This window comes from Metopolophium dirhodum, chromosome 3 (assembly GCF_019925205.1).
Source record: "Metopolophium dirhodum isolate CAU chromosome 3, ASM1992520v1, whole genome shotgun sequence".
In the NCBI taxonomy this organism is placed as follows: domain Eukaryota; kingdom Metazoa; phylum Arthropoda; class Insecta; order Hemiptera; family Aphididae; genus Metopolophium; species Metopolophium dirhodum.
Window position 1 is genome coordinate 28012926 of NC_083562.1, and position 24950 is coordinate 28037875.

The 24950-nt window shown below is 27.6% G+C and overlaps 3 protein-coding genes across 14 annotated transcripts; 2 read left to right on the forward strand and 1 right to left on the reverse strand.

The window, feature by feature from the left end:
- The first annotated feature begins 632 nt into the window (after window positions 1-632).
- LOC132941080 (uncharacterized) lies at window positions 633-12516 on the forward strand. Of its 3 annotated transcripts, XM_061008946.1 has the most exons (11): window positions 633-869; window positions 953-1053; window positions 1477-1587; window positions 2168-2260; window positions 2333-2459; window positions 2544-2614; window positions 2677-7863; window positions 9637-9724; window positions 9804-9956; window positions 10022-10177; window positions 11074-12516. In XM_061008946.1, the coding sequence occupies exons 2-11, from the start codon at window positions 961-963 to the stop codon at window positions 11259-11261; spliced, it is 6267 nt and encodes a 2088-aa protein (XP_060864929.1). In that variant the 5' UTR covers window positions 633-869; window positions 953-960; the 3' UTR covers window positions 11262-12516. The 3 variants fall into 3 exon arrangements, with proteins under 3 accessions (XP_060864929.1, XP_060864928.1, XP_060864930.1); XM_061008945.1 differs by having other exon boundaries at window positions 633-1053; XM_061008947.1 differs by lacking the exons at window positions 9637-9724; window positions 9804-9956; window positions 10022-10177; window positions 11074-12516 and having other exon boundaries at window positions 633-1053; window positions 2677-7551; window positions 7644-7783.
- A 2018-nt stretch (window positions 12517-14534) lies between these two features.
- Window positions 14535-23247, forward strand: LOC132941083 (hormone-sensitive lipase). Of its 10 annotated transcripts, XM_061008950.1 has the most exons (14): window positions 14537-14708; window positions 14877-14982; window positions 15791-15864; window positions 16545-16927; window positions 17004-17190; window positions 18138-18252; window positions 18312-18419; window positions 18488-18678; window positions 18734-19013; window positions 19578-19766; window positions 19833-20154; window positions 21413-21554; window positions 22352-22477; window positions 22541-23247. In XM_061008950.1, the coding sequence occupies exons 4-14, from the start codon at window positions 16584-16586 to the stop codon at window positions 22625-22627; spliced, it is 2091 nt and encodes a 696-aa protein (XP_060864933.1). In that variant the 5' UTR covers window positions 14537-14708; window positions 14877-14982; window positions 15791-15864; window positions 16545-16583; the 3' UTR covers window positions 22628-23247. The 10 variants fall into 10 exon arrangements, 9 of the variants coding, with proteins under 9 accessions (XP_060864939.1, XP_060864933.1, XP_060864938.1 ...); XM_061008955.1 differs by lacking the exon at window positions 15791-15864; XM_061008949.1 differs by lacking the exon at window positions 14877-14982.
- Window positions 23151-24827, reverse strand: LOC132941086 (probable N-acetyltransferase san). Its single transcript, XM_061008961.1, has 4 exons — window positions 24726-24827; window positions 23754-23890; window positions 23508-23691; window positions 23151-23444 (listed from the first exon to the last, which is right to left on the reverse strand). Exons 1-4 carry the CDS (start codon window positions 24731-24733, stop codon window positions 23255-23257), a joined length of 519 nt encoding a protein of 172 aa, XP_060864944.1. The 5' UTR covers window positions 24734-24827; the 3' UTR covers window positions 23151-23254.
- Between the last annotated feature and the right edge of the window lie 123 nt (window positions 24828-24950).

The window sequence follows — 24950 nt, forward strand, 5'->3', positions numbered from 1 at the left end:
ATTTTTTTTTTTGCACTGTGGTGCAAAATGTCTAAATGCAGGCAATGCAGCACAGCAAACATGAAAATGTTCACATCGAAAAACCTGCCGGCCGTATGTTTTAAAACGTTTATCAGAAAGTATAATTTGTGTATACATAAAAGGACGCATACCGGCAAAAGACCATACGCTTGCAACGATTGTGGCCAAATATTTTCGGTAAAAGCAGCTATGGTTTCTCATTAATTATAGAACGCACACCGGAGAAAAACCGTACTCGTGCAACGTTTTAATCCGCAGTTTCCAGTCCATACTATCTTAGTTTGAGATTTTTATGCAACAGATAATAAATTTTACTCGCGGCCCGCAGGCCATATAGAATTACAATAAGGGCCACATGCGGCCCGCGGGTTGCCCAGCCCTGACAAATACAATATTTTAAGGAAATCCTTCGCTCAGAATCTAAAATGTGAAAGGGTGCAGGGGAACCTCCAAGAAAATTATTTTAGAATTTTAAAAGAAAAAATAATATATTTGCAAACCTAGATGGCGCTGTAGTGTCTATGGATTTATCTCGGACACAAATTTATGCTTATCACCATGTGCGATGTGCTATCTAAACCGCGTATTTACGGACTTGATTTACAGTTTGTTTACAGTTTCACTCAAAATATTACCATCCGACATTCCAAGTTCCGACGTTCTCCGTTGTTCGTTTAAAGTTAACTGTTTCCAGCATATTTATTTAAAAAAAATGCTTTTATTTTATAGGTACTGACACACAACTAATGAATCTGATGTAAACGGCACAGCTGCATAGTAGTAGTAATAACTAGCAGTTCGTAATAGTTGTAGGGCTAACTAATGTTATGCTTATTGGGACTTGTCTGGTACCTAACTAACAGCATCTACACTTAAACCGCTTTTATCCGTAAAACTGTTTTGATCGAAAAATATAACAATTTTGACACAGCTGCAATTATGGACGCAGATGTGGATTCCGCTTGGATATGTACACAAGCCATCGTAAGTACGGATAGTCAATCAGACGATGAACAAGAAAAAATTAACAATGTGAGTACCTCATATATATTTTAATTATATTTAATTGTGGGAGGAGATGCACAATAAGATTTTGAATAAACAGATTCTAAGAAGGTAGTTCATACAATTTTTATTTTTTTAACCGGTAATACTAATTACTAACACTATTACCATTTGTTGGAAATTCAATAGTTTAAAATATATCTCTTATTAATTTATTAAAAAAAAAACAAATATGTAGCGGTTAGTTCACAGTGTTGAATGAGAGAAGGGATTTAGGGGCTAAGCCTCATCAAACATTTCCTACATTATTTTTAAGCTTATTCAATAGAAGGGCTTAGTTCCCCCCCCCCCCAAATCTCAAAGTTCAAACACTATTTGCCCCTATGCCTATACTTAACTAACTTAACAACATAGTTACAATATCATTTATTCATTATTGTTTTTATTTAGTATGGATACATTGTCCTAAATGATATGATTGACAATGAACGTTATATACTAAAAGAAGGTGATAATACAATTGGAAGACATCCCTTAAATCATATATACATTGAACATCCGGTAAGAATAAATTTGTTTTTTATCTAGATAAATTGCCACTTGTTTTTTTTTTAGGGATAGTGGACAATTTACATTTATAATTTATTTTTATGAGCATTATGTTATACTATTTTCAAGCCTTGAATATTAAAATCAAACATTTTATGGATTTTGATACCTATTAAATAGATTTGAAGTTTGAACGTCTTAACATGTCAACTTTAGATACTACAAACAACTTTTTCCTTTTTTGTCTGAAAAACAATAACAAGTAGAATATATAAACACATAATGTAAGTGATTGCCCAAATGTATTTAAAAGTCGTTAAAAGGATCTAAATAAAAACAAGACATCATAGGATTAAAAATTCTTTTAAAAATTTATAAATTGTAATAAAATTAGATAGTTCAGTATTCAGGATGCGTAAAGAAAATTTTTCTTTTTAGCATGAAAAACAGTCTTTTTCAAATCCCTTCAAGTGTTATTTAAAATATCCTACAAGTGGTTGGCAATTAATCGATAATTTATTTCTTTATCTACACTTTATAATATTAGTTATTACCTATTTCATATTTTATGTTTTTTATGTTTTACTATTAGTCAGTATCGATGAACCATGCTGTTATTCAATGTGATTCTGATGGTGTTGTTCTGTTAGATAAAGGAAGTTTAAATAAAACTAAACTTAACAAGGTAGCCCTAATAATTAATGTTTATAGTTTATACAACCCTACAGACAATTATAAATATTTTTAAAATTTTCAGAAAATTTTGAGGAAAGATGTTGCTTATTTTCTTGAAGAAAATACTTTATTGATGTTTGGAGAAGTCCAAGCTGATTATTTTATAAATGAAAAATCTATTGAATTTAAAAATGATACCAAATCAATGGGTAATTTATTAAAGTTATGGATAACACAAAAATGCACATTATAATTAATGTTTGTTCTTATTTTCACAATTTTTACTTTTATAGCACCTGCTAACAATTTTGTACACAAAGAAACTCAAAATGATGGGCTTTCTTTATCAAAATTGTCTAATACAGTAAGATCTTATACTTTATTATTTCAGTAATTTTATATTTTAATTTATAAATTTTTTTTCAGGTCATCACTCCAAAATCTTTTAGAACAGACATACCTAATGCAATTTCTGATTGTAATGTATCCTTAGTAATTGAAAATAAATCTACATGCAAGATAGAAAAAGAAGTTCCTAAAACCATTACTGGAACTGAATGTACTATGAATACTCTTAATGATATACATTCAAAATTAAATTCTTCGAGTCCCAGTGATGAATATTTATTAGAGGCTCTTAGCCAAGTAGAAACAAAACAAAATAATGTAAATTCTAATGAAATTGTTCACAATTTATCTAATGAAGATACTCTTATAATGAATTTAACAGAATCCGTGTCCGAAATAACACGAGAAGATACTCCCAGTCCTGTAATGGATCTTAAAAGTTCCATTTTAACAACAAACAATGTAACAAAAAATCTGTTTCAATCACCTAACAAAATTAATTCAGAAGCGATGAGAGAAGATACTCCCAGTCCTGTAATGGATCTTAAAAGTTCCATTTTAACAACAAACAATGTAACAAAAAATCAATTTCAATCACCTACCAAAATTAATACAGAAGCCATTAGAGAAGATACTCCCAGTCCTGTAATGAATCTTAAAAGTTCCATTTTAACAACAAACAATGTAACAAAAAATCAATTTCAATCACCTAACAAAATTAATACAGAAGCGATGCGAGAAGATAGTCCCAGTCCTGTAATGAATCTTAAAAGTTCCATTTTAACAACAAACAATGTAACAAAAAATCAATTTCAATCACCTAACAAAATTAATACAGAAGCGATGCGAGAAGATACTCCCAGTCCTGTAATGAATCTTAAAAGTTCCATTTTAACAACAAACAATGTAACAAAAAATCAATTTCAATCACCTAACAAAATTAATACAGAAGCGATGCGAGAAGATAGTCCCAGTCCTGTAATGAATCTTAAAAGTTCCATTTTAACAACAAACAATGTAACAAAAAATCAATTTCAATCACCTAACAAAATTAATACAGAAGCGATGCGAGAAGATACTCCCAGTCCTGTAATGAATCTTAAGAGTTCCATTTTAACTACAAACAATGTACCAACAAATATATTTCAATCTCCCAGCAAAATAAATAAAGAATTAATTCGAGAAGATACTCCTAGTCCAATAATGGATTTTGGATGTTGCAATGATTTTGAAAATAATCTTGAAACCAATAACCATGGTATAATTTCGGGCATTCAGTCTCCAAATGAAGTTGATAAATTCAACAATACTCAAGTTGATAACAATATTGTAGAATTATACACTCATACTTCAAACAACGATGAAGTCCAGAACGTTGAATCTGGTGAACAGTCAATTATTCCAATAAAAAATTGTTTAGACTTTCACAGTAATAATCATTTATCAGGTTCAAACAATATTAACCTATCTACCAATGGTAATAATACCGATAAACATAAAATAATTGTTAATACTTTTGAAGCAGATGATGATGATGTATTCAGACATTTTATTGAAGAGGAATGTAAATCTCAGCAACATGATCTGAAAATACTTGAAAATCAAGATTTTTTCAACTGCCCCGCTCAGAAAGTATCAATTAAAAAAAATATACAATCAAAAGTAACCTCTTCAATACATAAAAAAGAATCACAAAACCTTATAGATCACTCAAAATCTATTAAAAATAATGCAAGTACGTCAACAATTATACATGATGATTTAACTCAAATTACCGAAATGGATGATGATTTTTTCAACTGTCCTACACAAAAAGTATCAACTTCTAAAAAGGTACGACCAAAGGAAAGTTCTTCAATACATGATGAAGAGACACAAGAACTTTTAGGATTTTCAAAACCTTGTAAAAGTAACTCAATTGTGTCAAAAAGTTATTCCTCCAGTATACATGAAGAAAATACTCAGAATGCCAAAATAGATGATGATTTTTTCAATTGTCCTACACAAAAATTATCAATATCTAAGAATATATTTCCAAAACCAAAAGTATCTCATTCAATTCATGAAGAAGAAACACAAAAACCTCCAGAATTTTCACAATTTGATAAAACAAATAATATTGTTTCTAATAACTATTCCACAAATATAAATAAAGATTTAACAGAAGTTCCAGAAATGGATGACGATTTTTTCAATTGTCCTACACAAAAAGTATCGATTACTAAAAAGCTAAATCCTAAACCAAAAGTACCTTCTTCAATAAATGATGAAGAAACACAAGAACTTTTAGAATTTTCAAAACCTTGTAAAAGTAATTCAATTGTGTCAAAAAGTTATTCCTCCAGTATACATGAAGAAAATCATCAGAATGCCAAAATAGATGATGATTTTTTCAATTGCCCTACACAAAAATTATCAACATCTAAAAAGATAAATCCAAAACCAAAAGTATTTTCTTCAATACATGACGAGGAAACACAAAGACCTCCAGAATTTTCACAATTCGATAAAACAAATACAATAACTTCAAAGACCTATTCCATCAGTATGCATGAAGAAAATACTCAGAATCCCAAAATAGATGATGATTTTTTCAATTGTCCTACACAAAAATTATCAATATCTAAGAATACATTTCCAAAACCAAAAGTATCTCATTCAATTCATGAAGAAGAAACACAAAGACCTCCAGAATTTTCACAATTTGATAAAACAAATAATATTGTTTCTAATAACTATTCCACAAATATAAATAAAGATTTAACAGAGGTTCCAGAAATGGATGACGATTTTTTCAATTGTCCTACACAAAAGGTATCGATTACTAAAAAGCTAAATCCTAAACCAAAAGTACCTTCTTCAATAAATGATGAAGAAACACAAGAACTTTTAGAATTTTCAAAACCTTGTAAAAGTAATTCAATTGTGTCAAAAAGTTATTCCACCAGTATACATGAAGAAAATCATCAGAATGCCAAAATAGATGATGATTTTTTCAATTGCCCTACACAAAAATTATCAACATCTAAAAAGATAAATCCAAAACCAAAAGTATTTTCTTCAATACATGATGAAGAAACACAGAGACCTCCAGAATTTTCACAATTGGATAAAACAAATAACATTGCTTCTAATAACTATTCAACCAATATAAATAAAGATTTAACAGGGGTTCCAGAAATGGATGACGATTTTTTCAACTGTCCTACACAAAAATTATCAATATCTAAGAATAAATTTCCAAAACCAAAAGTATCTCATTCAATTCATGAAGAAGAAACACAAATACCTCCAGAATTTTCACAATTTAATAAAACAAATAATATTGTTTCTAATAACTATTCCACAAATATAAATAAAGATTTAATAGAGGTTCCAGAAATGGATGTTGATTTTTTTAATTGTCCTACACAAAAATTATCAATATCTAAGAATAAATTTCCAAAACCAAAAGTATCTCATTCAATTCATGAAGAAGAAACACAAATACCTCCAGAATTTTCACAATTTAATAAAACAAATAATATTGTTTCTTATAACTATTCCACAAATATAAATAAAGATTTAACAGAGGTTCCAGAAATGGATGTTGATTTTTTTAATTGTCCTACACAAAAAGTATTGATTACTAAAAAGCTAAATCCAAAACCTAAAGTATCTTCTTCAATAAATGATGAAGAAACACAAGAACTTTTAGAATTTTCAAAACCTTGTAAAAGTAATACAATAGTGTCAAAAAGTTATTCCACCAGTATACATGAAGAAAATACTCAAAATCTCGAAATAGATGACGATTTTTTCAATTGTCCTACACAAAAAGTATCAACTTCTAAAAAGGTACGACCTAAAGTATCTTCTTCGATAAATGATGAAGAAACACAAGAACTCTTAGAATTTTCAAAACCTTGTAAAAGTAATTCAATTGTGTCAAAAAGTTATTCCACCAGTATACATGAAGAAAATCATCAGAATGCCAAAATAGATGATGATTTTTTCAATTGCCCTACACAAAAATTATCAACATCTAAAAAGATAAATCCAAAACCAAAAGTATTTTCTTCAATACATGACGAGGAAACACAAAGACCTCCAGAATTTTCACAATTCGATAAAACAAATACAATAACTTCAAAGACCTATTCCATCAGTATGCATGAAGAAAAAACTCAGAATCCCAAAATAGATGATGATTTTTTCAATTGTCCTACACAAAAATTATCAATATCTAAGAATATATTTCCAAAACCAAAAGTATCTCATTCAATTCATGAAGAAGAAACACAAAGACCTCCAGAATTTTCACAATTTGATAAAACAAATAATATTGTTTCTAATAACTATTCCACAAATATAAATAAAGATTTAACAGAGGTTCCAGAAACGGATGACGATTTTTTCAATTGTCCTACACAAAAAGTATCGATTACTAAAAAGCTAAATCCTAAACCAAAAGTACCTTCTTCAATAAATGATGAAGAAACTCAAAGACCTCCAGAATTTTCACAGTTTGATAAAACAAATAATCAAAAATCAAAGTTTGTCAAGTCTAATATAATAAGCCCATCAAATGTACAACTTCCAGTTATGTGTAATGAGAACTCCTCAAATAGTTTAAGAACTAATAAACCAAATATTCGGGTTAGAGAAGATCTACATAATATGTCCTATTCTGATGGTTCAAGCAATAATTCCACGATCATCTTAAATAAACCTAATAAAAACAGTGTATTTAATAATATAAATACTACAGTGCCTTTTAATAAAAACTTCGATTCACCTGGTTGTTCAAAAACTACTACTATCAAAAAAAATGATATAAACGCATCATCATCTACTAAGCAAGAATGTTTTATTGATGATTCTGATCAATCTCAAGTATCTATTTCCCTTATATATAATAGCCATTTGAAACAAATTAATGAATCCATATTTAGTCCATTAAATATACCTGATGTAAGTGCAAACTCATTGTTAGAAGATCATTCATCTCCAATAACCATTGAGAATAATTTAAATACCTTAAAATGTGAACCATCTACTTCTAGTAATGATGCTTTTAAATGGAAATCATTTTGGAATAAGAAAAAAGTACAAAGTCAGGATAAAGGAAAAAGTGATAAACAAAAAAGTATCAAAATCGCACCTGAAGTTAAGGAAAATAAAGAACGGTACCAGACAAGAGCAATAACTAGAAAACGAAAGCTAAATGGCATAGAAGAAAGCAACAAAAAATTATGCAACAGGAATAATATATTAGAACCATTGGTGAGTTTCATACTATATATTTTATATGAATATCCTCGCTAAATGAGTTATTATAGTTTTTACATAGAAAACATGCTATAGCCATTTTATAATATATCAAATACATTCTACAGTTAAAATTATGATTAGGTAGTTTTTATTCTCAGTATCTAGTAAACAAAGATAACCTTTCTAGTTTTTACTAAATAATGTTAATAAATAACATTAAAAAAATTCCATCAAAGATGTTATTTTTATTAGTTTTATTTTACAGTTCTTTCAGCACTAATTATCGTAAAATGGGGGGACTTCGGACATGTAGGGTGATTCCGGACAACACCACGTTTTTTTGGTTATCTTATAATTTTAGAATACACGTTTAATAAAAGTTGAAAACTAATACTCCACGTTAATATCTATTAAAACCTTCATAGAACATAATATTTATTGATGACATAATGTTGTCATAGTACATGTTATGGGGGTAAATACAAAATATTATATTTTTGGATTTTTAAATTATATAACTGATAACTACTGTAACACAACAACAAATAGACATATTTGATTGCGGTTTTCGATAATCTACTTGTTAACTTGTCTGTGTTAATTGGGATATGTACAAATTTTTAAGTGATTTGATCTCACACTGTAGTGTTAAATCTTAATTATACAATACGAGGGGTGACTTCGGACAACACATTAACTATGCCCAGATCATATGTCAACAATGTAGGAGGTCATTCGTATAAGAATTATAATCCTAATGATATTAAAAATGTAGTTGATGCTGTTAGATATAAAATAATGACAATACCAACCAGTAAAAACAGAAAAGTAAAAAATTAATTTTAAGTTGACAATTTTTAGAAAAGTAAAGAATTATTTTTTTAGAATTTTAAATAAATTATGTTGTATTTGCGATAAATGTTTGGGGTTTTTTTATTTCAATTTATTACATTTTTTTTAAAATATCTACATTGTCCGAAGTAAACCATTGTAATTTCAACATCGGTTTTTAATGAAATTCAAAAAGAGTCCAAAGTCATCCCATTTTGCAGGTGACTCCGGACAGTTTTCAACTTTTAAAAAAAGTGTGAACTTAAATGACTTATGATTATTTTTCTGATGTATGATTTCAACATACCTAAAGAACGATGTATATTATGGTTAATTTTTGAAAAAACATTCAAATCTGTCCGGAGTCACCCCATTTTACTGTACACTTTCTAGTTATTTATCAAAATTCTTCTTGAGACTTGATCATGTTATCATTGTTTGTTGTGTCTTCAACCTGTTAAGATAAAAAAGACATTTTATTTAATCGTTAGTGTGAGTTTAAACTGTATTGTTAGTTTTAACTTTTATCTATCTTAATTGTTCATCCTTAAATATACTTAACAGTTTCAGTTATACTAGTATAAGTTTAGTATGGGCGAAAACTATTTAGAGTCAACTTTGTTGAAGAAGTTATATTTTATAAAAATATATATAATAATCAGCTTGTATATATAATCCGAAATAAGTATGCACCCTGGCTGTGGTGATAAGCATTGAACAGCACTTTTCCCGTTTTTATGATGCGTATTAAGTACTGAAATGTGTTCCTCGACATTAAGATGCTCCATAATTTACATGATACACCAAATCTAACAAAAATAAAATCAAAGCTGCCATAAAAACAGAACAATATAATTATATATACATATATATAACAATGTGTTTTTACTATTTAAAATATACATCTGACAAAGTGACAAATAAATTCAATAAAATATTTTTTTGTAATTTTAGGTTGGAAATTCATCAGAAATTGTTGTTAGTTTTAGTTATCTTAAGAGTCGTCACCTGCAAGAAATGAAACAATTTGTTGAAAAAACAGGTATACTAATACTTTATGCTGAATGGCCTAAATAAATATGAATTGTCTTTTTTAAAGCTAAATACTATATTGTTATTAGGTGGGACGGTTACAGATGAGATTACACAATGTACAGTATTGGTAACAGACAAGATACGGTGCACAATGAAAATACTGTCGGCAATAGCCAAAGGGTGTCCAATTGTCAATGCGAATTGGCTGAAACACTCTTACACTGTTAAAATGTTTCAAGGTTTTTTTCTTGCATTCTCATTATTGTCAACTGCGTATTATAATAATTACTAAACATTTTTGTAGACGTTGACGATTTTATAATTGTGGATAAAGATGCGGAAAGAAAATACAAGTTTCAGCTTAAGGAGTCGTTGGCCAAAGCCAAAACCAAGAGACTCTTAGATGGATATAATGTATTGGTTACTCCATCGGTGAAACCTGGTCCCCAAGAAATGAAAGGTAGTGTTTTGCTTGTAGTGATGTTCTTAGATGTTACTTATAATTAAAGGCCGGATATTTATGCACCAATAATAATTATTTAATATACACATATAAAGGTAAAAATATGCAAGAAAAAGAACGAAATATGCAGTATACAATTTAATTATTTTTATTTAAAAGGACACAACATACTTGTTGTCTCTGTCTTACAAAAATACATCTGAGTGCATTTTACTTACAAAAAAAATCCATTTTATTGTAATTTTTAAAATTAAGTATGAATTGATATATTATACCTATATTACACAATTTAATGATAAGATTATTATCCTATACATCTCCAAGGCTTTTATTGATATTTGAATAAAGAAGCAAGTTAAAAGCATTTTAAAACTATAAATTTTTTGGAAATTTTAAGAACCTTAACTTGCTTTAAAATTAAAATACCAATAGCCTCCCAAGATAATAGTCTCAACTTTAAATTTTACAATGGGTTGATTTACTCTAATTTTAAAAATAACATTAAAATGGATAATTGTGATCGTAACATTTGGTGAAGGCAAGATCAGGTTTAACATTGGATTTATTCAGAATTATTAAATTTCTATGCATTTGAAAAATCTTTTAAATTGTTAGTGATTAAATAACATTATATTAACTATACCTATAATATGCAAACAAATGTATTTTGATTAAGTATGTATACCCAAAATAAGCAAAAATGTGCAGTATAAAATGTCGGTGTTTTATTTATCAAGTAATGATATAAGAAAATCCATTGACTGCATGTATATGATGTAGAAAATAACACCATGCCTTTTATGCAAAGTCTGATCTTTACTTATAATTTATATAGTATATTGCTAAGATTAGTACATGTTAATATTTTAATAACACTTGATTTTGGTTTTCAGTGATTATAACTTGTGCTGGTGGCAATTTTGTCTTAAACTGGACAACAACACAATACACAAAGGAGTTGATTGTGACGTGCGATAAAGACCGTAATCGATGGAAGCCAGCGTGGGATAACGATTTAGCCAAAATAATTGACAGTGACACCCTTGTAATGTCCATTATTAGACAACAATTGACTATATAATGCTATAGGTTACTTCTTATTAAAAGCTGTATAAAATGAAATGTGTATAGTCACTTGTTAATCTTCTCAAAATTAATATGATCTTATATTATATTTCAACCAATTAAATCAGTACTAACTACAGTGGAATCTCTATAAAGTGGACAGTCATAAGAAATTAAAAATGTCAATTATTGTTAAGTGCTATAGAAAAAAAATTTAAAGTACAAATATCATGAACATATAAAACAAAAAAGGGTTTTATGAGATTAAACATTTTAAAATCGGTATTATTAATTACATAATATTTATAATTTATAAGAGCTAGTTATTATTTATATGTATTTATTAATTTTTATAAATATGCTTGTATTAAAAAATCAGGTTTCTTTACTGATTGTTTTCTGTTTTTCATAATGGCATAATGGCTTCTATGGATAATCCAATCACATCTTCTTTATTTTAAATATATTTTTATTACTTAAACATTTTGGATAGCATGTCATAATATATTATGTCAGTTGATGAAGTTATTTATACTTTTGGTACCGGTTTTAGTGTATTACTTCATATTCTACTATTGAGTGTCAATTATTTAGTGAGTATAACCACAGATGTTATAAATTAATCTAATTCTTTATCCTATTGACTATTGTGTTCATATATTTTTGACAGGAATTAAAAGTCTCAACTATTGAGAGTAGTTCTTTATTAGAGATTTCACTGTACTAAAAAATAAGAATAATGTACTTGACAGATGCCATAAAAAATTGTATTGGCATCATTCCTTTAATTAGAGCTGTCAATAAGCTGATAAATAATAAATCATATTAATTACATTTAAAATGTTTAATGTATGTTATTAACTATAATGTTGTGTTGTAAAGAATACTTTGAAAATAAATTTAAATAACTACTCAAAAAACATATTAAATACTTTTTTTGCTAATAAATTAATACTCAAATCCAAAAACATCCAAATATTTTTTCACAGTATTTGAAATGATTTCTTAAAAGATTAGAATCTACAGAAAAACCTCCCACTACTTTGAGTAAATGAATGATATTCTTAAATTTACAAGAAAATTCTTCGTCTTCAATCACAGAATGATTGGAAAGTTTAGAAAAAAAATAAATGTATTGAACAATTTATTGAAAGAAGCAACAAAAGACAATAACATAAAATTAAAATTAAAAAAAATCAGTTAATAAAATATTAGAAATTAATTTACTATAGATATTAACCTTATATTATACAATATATTATTATTTATTCATTATATTATACACAATTAAATTCACGTTTACTAGTTTATCACATTAATATTATTAATCTTTCAGTCACAAATACTATAACTTTTACACAAAATGTTTACCAAATAAAATGTTGCTTAAATTCACGTCCTTTAATTATTTTATACGAAAATCCTGAGAGGTCGCAGGGAGTCGGGAGTGATGGCGTCGTGCACTTCTATAAGAACATGTGGCACCGCGGTGGATGCGGCAATCATCAAAACAGCCAGCTTGCAGCAGTACACGGGCGAGTTCATCTCCGGAGTCTGGAGACGACTGGAACAGTTCTCAGAGTCCATGTGGTAATGGTAACTCGAAAGGCGCTGTGATCTTTCGATAGACAATAAATCGAGCACAGATTGAAGTTCGCTAAAACATTCGTCACACTACGGTCTTAGATTAACGTCCAACCGACGGTTAGAAACTTCCATCCATTTCCAACTCTTGACAAACAAACGGCGGTGTAGAGAAAATGACGAAACGGGTTTTTGCAGGAATTGTTGAGAGACTTGTCTCGTGGACCAGCGCTAAACAGTTAATAACGGTTTTCAACAAATTATTGGTTACCCTCACTTACCCACAAACAACAAACAATAGTAATGTTATTTTTCTGATTTACATTGTGGCCAGTATATACTAGTTGGCTTTCAGTCAGCTTGGAAATAGCAAAAAGTCACAGTTAAATCACAATTTCACTATCATTTTTATAAACATAAACCTACGAATAATGTAATGTCCTTAAAATTCTACCGATTTCGGCGCAATCGGAATCCTATCACACATTTTGACATGATTAAGATGAATGAACTCTAGATTTCAAATGTACAAATTTTTTTTACACAGTTATATAACGATTATTAGTTCTAGATTTAGGATCATATTTACGAGATAGTTTTACAGAATATTGTTAATTTTAAATACGCGCCTATATCAAACCATGCTTGGAGTGGTCATATTAGGTATATAAAAATATATTGACGAACCATCATTGTGACTTATAAATTTAAAAACATCAGAAAAATCAGAAAAAAAGGTGGGTAAGTGGGTCTCGCTCTGCTGTACAGTAGATTACAAATGGGTCACTGTAATAGTGTAATGGGTGGTTAAATTTGAATGCAATGATATAATATCATTGTATAAGAAAAACAATTCTGACCGAAGACTGTCAGTATATTTGATGATATAATTGTGAATAAAGTAATTTATGTATATTGTATAACCTTTTTACTTGGAACTTTATTTTAAATTGTCAATCCTTAGTTATAGAAGTTAAACATTTTATACATATTTAACTACAAAATAACTTCTAAATTTTAAATTTGATACATTTTTGTCAAAATTCGGATTTGAAATGCTTATAAAAAAAACTTGACTATGTATTTTTAATATTTTTTAACTGCTATTGTAACAATATATCAGAAGCCTTGAATTAATTTTTCAGGGTTTTTGGCCAACAAATAACATTTTATTGTTATTTAGAGAAAAATTAATTTAAAAAATTGAAATTAGAAATTGTCCGTAAACACTACTAAACAGCTGAAAACAAGTCAAAATATTTTGAAAATTTTATCAAGTATATGAATTGATAAAATGATCATACGATATAAATTTAAAGAGTCTACGGTTATTCGTTTCTGAATTACAACAAAATAAGAAAATCACTACATGAGAAATCGAGTGAATAATAGTTGTAAAAATATGAACTTCAATAAACGCTCATAAAAATGTAATTTGTCTTTCTTATAGACATTTTATATAACACATAATATGTGTGTTTAACATCATCGAGACACGGCTTCATCCATATGATATATGTGTTAAGGTCTACATAGTATATTATGATCTAAGCACGATGTAAAGAAGACATCTTCTCTAAATAGCGGCGATTATATAATAATCGTGGATTTTAGGCACTGTGGAACTGGGCAGGTTTTTTTGCGATTTACCCGCTCTGCGTGGGAGTGTTTTGAACCATAATCAGCTGGCGGTGTCGCGGTGAGAAACAGAATAATAATAATATGTCTATGGATGAGTATTGAATAATCCAAGACCGTGGACTGAATTATTGAGGTGAACATAATCATGGTATACACTATTACACTATGCTTGTGACTTGCCTATGAGCACAGACTTCTATAGTATACTGCCGTACTATATAGAAATCTGTGTAGTAAAGTAAGTACCAAGTTCATTTTATCATGTCGATTCATCAAGTCATGACCATAATAATTATTGTTATCACCGTGGTCGATAAGCGATAGCGCAAAAGTAAAAAGAACGATAGAAATAGAACAATAACTTTTCAATTTTTGATTTAGAGCTAAAACATAATTTTAATTTTAGTGTAGACTGATAAACGCAGAATGCGGATACGTTATGCATTACTGCGGACCGCAGGGCGGGCACGTCAGACGTCAGTCGCCACTCGCCTGACTGTGGCGTGACGTGAGTACGTGGCTCATACAATAATCCGTTCTTAAATTTTGCAACGTACTTACGACTTACGTATAACGTACTCAGTACGACTGTAGACTATAGTACCTCAGGGGCGTAATTAGGGTATTAGGATAGATCCCCCAAAACTTTTTTTACTGCTTACATTTTGATCAAAGTATTGATAATGGCCATTCATGTTTGCGAAAAATGCATACCCCCCCCCCCACCAAATTCCTAATGACGCCACTGTAATAGTACCTATCTAACATATTATTATTGTTTTTGTTTATTTTAAGAACTCAAATAGACAGTTTACACAAAACATCCTTATTTCCTTGTTTTTACACAAGACACAATATTATGATTTCTGTTGTATACAATATTTTGTGAATCTAGTTTGATTAACCATGTTAAAGACCGAAGGCCATTTTAAAGTAATAATTAATTATTTAATCAATGACATATTTTGTGTTGATGTGTATATATAGCAATATAATAACTGCAATTATAATACCAGGTATTTCATAATATACTTGATGAAAATCTTATTGTTATGCTACTTAGATTTTCAATACATACTGTATAGTGTAGGATACTAGTGACTATAATTTATGTGTTCGCAAAGTGTCATGCATTATGTATATACTACTAGTCTCAATTGTAAAATTAAATTAAATTCTAATAACTTGAATAATTTATTTAATAATAATATGCTGCCAAATACTGATATATTAAAATCAATTTATAAAATTTAATTGTTCCTCATATTTTTTTAAAAATGTACAATATCAAAATATATCAATAGAATACATCTTTTCTAGGTTTACAATGTTAAGTCTGACAGTTGAAAATTATACATGAATACTTTGTACTTGCATTATTCTTCATTTTTTTAGTAAGTATAAAGAAATATATATACATTCATAACTTGTAAGATATTATCACAGGATGTATGAAATATATATCATATATTCTGTGATATTACTTTTATTTTTTTAAGACAGTATATACAGTCATATTAAATAAATTACTAGAACAAAAATTATCTTAAAAATTTAAGCTAATAATTCTTTTTAACTTTTAACTCCATTTTTTGAATGTCTAAATATTAATATAATAAAATATATTTTATTTGTATTTTACTTTGCTTATTACTATATTATACTATATATATACTATACTATATTTTTTCGTTTATTAGTAGAAAACAATAATTTAAACTTTTATATACAATTAAAGGGTTAAAAGAGTTTATTGACATATATACACTACCTATTATATAACAATTGATGGATTTTCAAGCTTCACTATTATGTCTACTTATATTGATTTTAATAGAAACTAAAGTCTTATAAATAGAATAAGCTATAACAATAAATAACAATATCACCATTAGTAACAGAAAAGGCAAACAACTCACATAAGTTTGTGTAGATTCTTTATATAATATGTCTCCATGTAGTATGCACCTATTTATTAAAAGTCAGTCACCTAGAGTTTCTACTAAGCATTAATGTTTTAAATATCATGTTTTATATGTATATAATATATATTATATATATTTTTTTTTTATAGGTGTGTCGTGTGTGGAACTTCATATAGTATATTATTATTATGGCAACATTAGTGGAAACAGATGATAGTACATTATCATATGAAAAACTTAAAGACTTATGTAAAGAAAATGTTATTTATTTTACTAATAACGAAAGAAATGGTTCAACTGCCATGGCCAATTCTTTTGAACAACTGTTACAAAATATTGATAATATAAAACCTTTGGTTTTTGAATTGCGTAATGTCTGTCATTTATATGATTTTGATCCATCTGTACCTGGTAATGGATATCGAAGTTATGTCACAGTTGTTGATTTATTTATTGCCCATTGCATTAAAATTTGTAATCAAATGGCCGTCAATCGTGATTCATTTTTTTTCCGTAAAACATTTTATACAAAGTATGTACCTCACCATATTCATGTTCTATTATGTATGATTAATTTAATGTTCCTATTATTAAAAATATTTTTACAGAGAGATTGAATCATGTAACCAAGTGATGAGTGCATTGGTATTATGCTTAGAAAACTTATGTCTTTTAATTGGTTGGAGTGAACCAGGCATGTTATTTGCTGGAAATGATACTGCAGCATTGGAACTCATGATGAAAATTGAACCATCTAAACTATGCCCTTTTTATGGGCGCTGTTTGGCTTTTCAAGTAAATGTTTAAGTATTAAAAATATGCATTTTGATTTTGCATCTTCAACTTTTACTATTAACATAACTAAAGTACGCCACACTGCAGTGGTGGCAGTAAAATTCTTCTGTGTTGGCGGTGGCGGTAAAATTGTGTTCAGACTCATTTTGCCGTAACCGCCACTGCTGCAGTGTGTGGGGACCTTAACTCATCTATATTCAAACTTCCACATGTTTGTTTTTATCAATTACTAAAATTTAATTGATTGATTTTGATATTTGCTCATTTTATAATTTATATATTATTTTTGCCTTTATCTATATTATAAAAAAATTCTGTTTTCATATTTTGACCAATTTATTATATTGGGTAATAACGGTTAATATTTCAAATATAATACAGTCAAAAGCATTTTAAATATCTCGTTATGATTTTCTATCCATACTTTTTTTTTAAATTATTAACTCTTCATTGGCTCTTTACTTACCTTTCTATTGAATGTATGACACTTAACACAAATGAAATAATTAAAAAATGCTTTACTTACTAATAAAATAATAAATATAGTTGTTTATAAATGTATAATACATGAAACTATGAAAGAAAAATCTATTTTTATTTAGTTGTTTTTTTATTCATTAATCTAGTCTAAGCGAGACATATTCAGAGTATATATTAAACATAAATTATTTGTTGATTGATTGATTTTTATATATCGTTTATATGTCATTTGTTATTCTTAGGAAATTATCTTTATTTAAATATTTCAATATGGTTTAAAAAGTTCTTAACCATATAAGAAAATGAAAGAAAGCTCTGTAATGTTTGGAAATTTACTTAAAAACTACTTTGAGTTTGAAAATATAATGTATTTATAAATTTATCAACTATCATCCATCTACATTTTATAACCTGTAATACGTTTAAATATTTTAAGTAATTAATTTTATTGTATTATGCTTATTAAGTTTAATGAGTCACTACAGCCAGCTTTGAAAACTATTGCTATAATGATGGCTGCTTTTAGTGAAGTCTACTATAATGAAAATGGCATGTTGGCTAGGGCTAATACTGCATGGAATTGTGAGTATTTTGGTTAAAGTATATTGGATCATATTTTATAATTTATATAATATATTTAGGTAGCAAATATATGTTAAATCCAGAATTGAGAGCTCGTAGAATTGTTAATGTCATTCAGTATTCTTCAATAGAATTTTACAAAGCATTTTTATTCCTCGGTGAAACTGGTAATTTAAAAGTTTAGAAATAAAATATTAAAATTAAAATAATTTTTGATATGTTATGATAATTTCAGAACTGTTAAAAAGTTTACCGAATCTAGTTTCTCCTGCGGTAGCTATAAATCGGTTGATTGCAATTCCTAGCAAACCATTTTTATACTTGAAACCAGATGGAGAATTATTTGAACTCCAGCCTCCTTTGTGCCATATTGGACCTGCTGCCCTAAATGCTCGACTAATTGCAAAAACTAAACGTGAAGGCATGGTAAATAGTTTTCTTATGTTTTAAATTTTTTAATTAATGTACTAATGGTTATTAGTTGGCTGAAAATCCCGGCAGTGGGATGCTACCAGAACCATGTGAAAATCTTATCATACACTGTCATGGAGGTGGTTTTGTATCTCAAAGTTCAAGTTCTCACGAATCATATTTAAGAGATTGGGCAGTTCGTTTAGACATTCCCATATTATCTATTGATTATTCTCTAGCACCGAGAGCACCATATCCTAGAGCTATGGAAGAACTATTATTTGCTTACATTTGGGCATTAAGTAATGCAGCTTATTTGGGTTCTACTGCTAAACGTGTCATAATGGCAGGTAAAAATATAAATAAAACATAGATTGGTACATTCAAAACTTAAAATATTTTTATTTTGAATTATTTTAACCATATAATTAAATTAGAAAATTAGAAATAAATTTGAGTTGCAATTGTTGAAAACTCAAAAATCTGAACAGCTCATTCTCTAAACAATTTTTATTATGTTTAATGTACTTTTAGGTATGCCTTATATTAAATACAAAAATAATAAATAGTTTTGTGACATTTGTTACATTTGTATTATTTTGTTATCAACCAAATTAATAAAAAGGTAAATTTATAGTCTAAAAATTAAATGAACATGTAATATTTAGTATAAATATAAATTCATAAATATATAAATGTTACAAATGTTAATACCCTTTTTGAATCTCATTTCATAACAAATAATTTTATAAATTATACATGTGTTCTAAATGCTGTACTTACTGTTACTATCAATGTGTGAAATATTTAAAATCATGCCGACAAACTGAAAAAAGACGACATTTAGGAAAAAAATTGTTTAAAGCAAAATGCATTTGGTTGAAGTAAAATAATTTATTTTCATTTTAAATCAGGTGACTCGGCTGGAGGAAATTTAAGTGCTTGTGTAGCATTAAAATGTATAGAAATGGGTTTCCGAATACCTGACAGCTTATTTTTGGCATATTTCCCTTGTGCAATAGCTTGGTCTCCAACACCTGCAAGATTTCTGAGTTTAATAGATCCATTAATACCTCTAGGTTTTATGACTAATTGTTTGAAGGGTAATTATTAGTTGTTTTATCCTTAGGTTTTATACTTTTATATGTATTTTCATGTGTAATATTTAGCCTATGCTTGTTCTCCTGACATCTATCAAGATAGTTTGTATGAGTATAAATTGAAAAATATTGCGAAACCAAAGGATGGCACTAATGAAGGTTTTATAGAAGAAGTTGAATCTAGTGAAGAAGCTCTAGAGTTAATACAAAACACCAACGATGATAGTCAATCAGTTATAACTCCAGTTGAAGAGGTTATTATGGCTGCACATGAACGAAGACAATCCAGACGATTTTCAACAATATTGACAGAAACGGCAGAAAATATAAGTTCTGCTATTACCACCACATTCATTACACTAACTGGAGGAACAGCTGAAGAAGATATTAGGTGATATAATAAAACCTAATATGTAGTTATAATTCAGAGGTAGCCCAGAGACATTTGAAAGATTTTTCAGCTCAAATATTTTTTAATAGACAAACTTGTAACTAAGGTATAATTTATAAACCGGCCTTATTTTTTAATTGTTTTACTATAAAGCGTTCCTACAAGGTCATCTAACTTATTGATAATATTAATTAACATTTTTAACAGTTTAACAATTGATAATGCATAATTATTTGCAATTATTTACAACCAATTACAAGGATTTACATCGATAAATATATAATGGTACAGAAAAACCAGCCTTATACAACCTAACCCTTAGAATTATGTCCAGTGTCCACCTCTGAATTTTATTGTATAATAATAACTTAGTATAAAATAAAAGTGGATACATTTTTATACTAGGATAACAGCCATACCAACTGTTTTAGTTGGGATACCCTATAAGCCTTTTGTTTATTTCATCATATTAAATAGGGATATCTTTTGAATAAATCCATTCTTTTTCTTCTTTTATTTTCATTTTAATTTAACCATTGAATATTGTTAATATTAAGTCTTAAAAAACATCACAAAACCAATTTTTAGTACTATATGTCCCTCACGATTTTCTTATTATGTATATAGAAAAATATTAATTACTAAGCCTAGGGTTTTGGTGCTCGATAAAATCTAAATATACACCTTAAAAAAATTATCTATGTCTTAAAATAAAACTATGGAAATATATTTCTTGTGGTTTAAAAAACGGAAACATGTTGAACAATGTTGATTTTTTTTCAGAAGACACTTAAAATATTTAAGATACTAAAATAGAATTATTCATGTTATCGTTAGTAATTATTTGTAGATATTAAATGGTGATCGGCAAGTATTGCATATGTATACACATTTGACACTATCTGATCACAATGGCACCTCTACTAATATGTAGGTTTTTATTATAACAATAAATGGTTTCACAGTTTATATTCGCTTTAAAATAAGATGTAAAAAATATTCTAAAAACTTTAAAAATGTCTTATAAAGTTTAATTTATTAAATTATTGAAATAATCAAAAACTCTTAAAACCATTTTTACTTACAGAGCTGTTTTAAACAACAGAAAAAAAATTACATTGCATACAAATTCCAGCCCTATTAATTACATATTTTTAAATTATTTCTTCAATTAAAATTAAATTTACATTCTTAAAAATGAATCAAAACAATTACTAATTATAATTATTACAATTAAATTTTACTGTTTTGGGTTTAGTGATAGTGAAGATGCATTAAATGAAGTAGTAGAAGAAACACCATTACCAATAGATTTACCAAAGTTACCAGAAGATCCATTTTTATCACCCTATTTTGCAAATGATGATCTTTTTAAACAGCTGCCACCTATTCATATTGTGGTATGATATGATATATATATTCATCCTAGATTGTTCAATTAGTCCTTATTGGTGTTATACATAAGTTCTAGGATATATTTGTATACTTATAAGTTAGAATAATGGGTATGTATTTTGCATATTAAGAAATAAACTTTAAAATTCTTTTTGATCTATCTACAAAAACTATATTTATAGTATTTGTAGATTTATCAAAAAAATAAAATTATAAAATATTTAATTTAACTTATTATATTAAGATAATTTTTAATTAAACTGCGGGAAAGTTGTCTATTTTAAAGCATAAATACATTCACAATCTAATGACAACATCAATTTTAGTTATTTATCTAAATTGAAATATTAAAATTAAACACTTAAAACTGCAGTACAATCACATTTACTAATTCTTAATGTCTGATATTATTATATATTTACAAAAATTAGTAAAATGAACAGTCCAATAATTACTTATTTATCTATAATTGTATTATCTAATAAATCATTAACTTACAAATACGCTATTTTTAATTATAAAAATGTATTATAAATATGAAGTACATATTTTATGGTAATGCTATTGACTGTATACTACAATGTTTTATAATTCATGTAGATCATGAAATGAAATTGCTACTGAAAAAATTATTATTTGTTATTATTTGACCATTGTAAAGTCCAACATTATAATATTATCAATAACTGATACAAAAACTTGAACTCATTTTTATTGTACAATATTTGAATTGGTTTTTAAATTACCATCCACAGTAATTGAAAATGTTTTTAAATAAGTTTCATTATTTACTTTATTTCAGACAGTACACATGGATCCATGCTTAGATGATTGTGTTATGTTTGCAAAACGGTTAAAAGAACTTGGAAAAAAAGTGAATATGGATATTCTAAAAGGATTACCTCATGGTTTTTTAAATTTGGCTATTGTAATTTGATATTTATTACTTATTTAATATTTTACATACTTATTGTGCTTGTATTTTTAATAGACCTGCAAAGAAGCGCATGAAGGATCAGTATTGTGTGCTCAACGTATCGCAGATTTATTTAAAGAAATTGAAATATGTGAATGTTAGTACTCCTTTTGAATCTCATTTCATAAAAATAATTTAATGAATTATACTTGTGTTCTAAATGCTGTTCTAATTACTATTACCATTGATTATAAATAATTGAGTATTTATAATCAATGCTATTACTATCAATATGTAAAAGATTTAAAATTGTGAAGATAAAATTCTAAATTATAGTATTTTCTATGAATGTATGATATTAAGTATTAACAGGTGTATAGAACTATAATGCTAACATTTAAAAATAGAGGAAGCCTAATATGTTGTCTTTGTCTTACAACATAGTAAATTTGTGTTCAGTAGTTCCAATTTTGTGTAGTAACGCTAAGTAATAAAGTGAATTGAATACCATTAAACTTATAAGTAACAACATGATCTGTGTTTTCACAATATTTAAATTTTTAAATTATAGTCACACGTTTGTAAGACGGAGACAAGAAACACATGTGTGGCGTCCTCATAAGATACCACGGGAAATTATAGTTTTGAGACTATTTTATCTTAAAAGTACCTTAACAACAAGACAATTTTTTTATGTGTGTTTATTTTTTACTGTATGTATATTTACAGTATGTGTTCTATTATTATAATGTATTAATACAATAAACAATTAAGAAAGCTAATCAGTGTTTAATCTTTTTTGAAGTTATTTGAATGATGTTCATTTTTCCCATTTATAGTGTTAGGTCGTAGACGTTTTTCCAGCACATAAGCATCTGCTGGTTCTATCCTCTTATAATAATGCTCTTTCGTTTCAACTATCTCAAATCCAAATTTTTTGTAAAACTTTATGGCACTGTCATTATTCAATTGAACATGTCTACAAAAATAAAAATTATAATTTAAAATACAATGCTTTAATGTTAATACTAAATATACTTACAAATAAACACTATCAAATGTACCATCACTTTCAACATAGTTTAAAACATGTTCAACCATCATACTTCCTATACCAAGTCTTCTATACTGCGACAAGCACCCTAAAGTCATTATATAAAGTCGACGACCAACTTCTTGGTCTATTCGACAACATACAGCTCCGACCACAATATCATTATAGTACGCTAAATATATATACAGAAATATATAGTTATATATAGTAATAATGATTAAGTAAGGTACATACCTAATTTAGCTAATTCTCCAGCTTCTAGGACATCTTTATAAAACTTCTCATTGTATGACACAGGAAAGACCACAGTATTTAATCGTTTGAGTTGTTTAATGTTATGATGAGTAATTTCACCCAATTCCAACTTGGCTCTAAAAAATTAGTCACATAGTTAGTAACTTAGTACAAGCAACCTGCAAAGTAGTATATTATAATACATTTTATGATCTTAGGTTTAAAATTGTTTAAAACTGATTAACATAGCATTTGAATGCAGCAAAAATTCCTGACTGTATAAAATTTTTCAAAAACCAGCTAAAACATTATCATAGTCGAATTACTCAAAAACAAATTACATTTCCCTAGCTAAACTGAATCATGGGTTAAAAAGGGAAGGTTCATGTCAATAAGCGGAGAGTTATTTTCAACAAACATTTGTAATAATCACCAATCATCATAACCTATAGGCGTATAAAAGTTCAATCAATAATTCATCAGGACATATAAAGAGCAAAATAAAATCCAGGATATTCACCTGTTCAAAGAAGCACTTTTAAGAATTGAATATTGTAATCTGTTAAATTAGATGTAAGAATTATTTATCTTTTATGTAGATACAAAGTTAAGTTATTGGTGCACCTTTTGTTGAAAAAAAAAAAATATATATACTAATCAATATAATATCTATTATGACTTATGAGACCTAATTTATGTTTTATTATCAAATAATAAAAGAAATATTTTATTAAACATATTTTTTTTTCGAATTCAACAACACAATATTTGAACTTCACAAATTATTTTTTTTTTTAGTTTTATTTGATAATTGTTCGTGATTTAACTGTATCAAAATAAATAATAAATTAAACAACAAATAGGTATTTACGATGAAAATTTCAAATATAACTTGGATAAATTTAAATATGATTAATTAAAAATGTGAAATTTCCCACGTATAAAATCAAATATAATACTAATTTGTATTACCTCGTCATGATGGTTTTGGTTTAACTCCAGCAAATATTTTGTAATTCCAGTAGGCACTGGACAGTGTCAGAACAGTCGTGGTTCGACTATTGAAATCTAAAACAGTAACTCTTTGATAAAAAATTCTGAAATGATAATACTAAAGATAAACAGTAGTGCCACCTTAGATCAGTATATGACGGCCACCCTAAAGTGAGAGAGACAGCTGACACGTTATATGAAAAA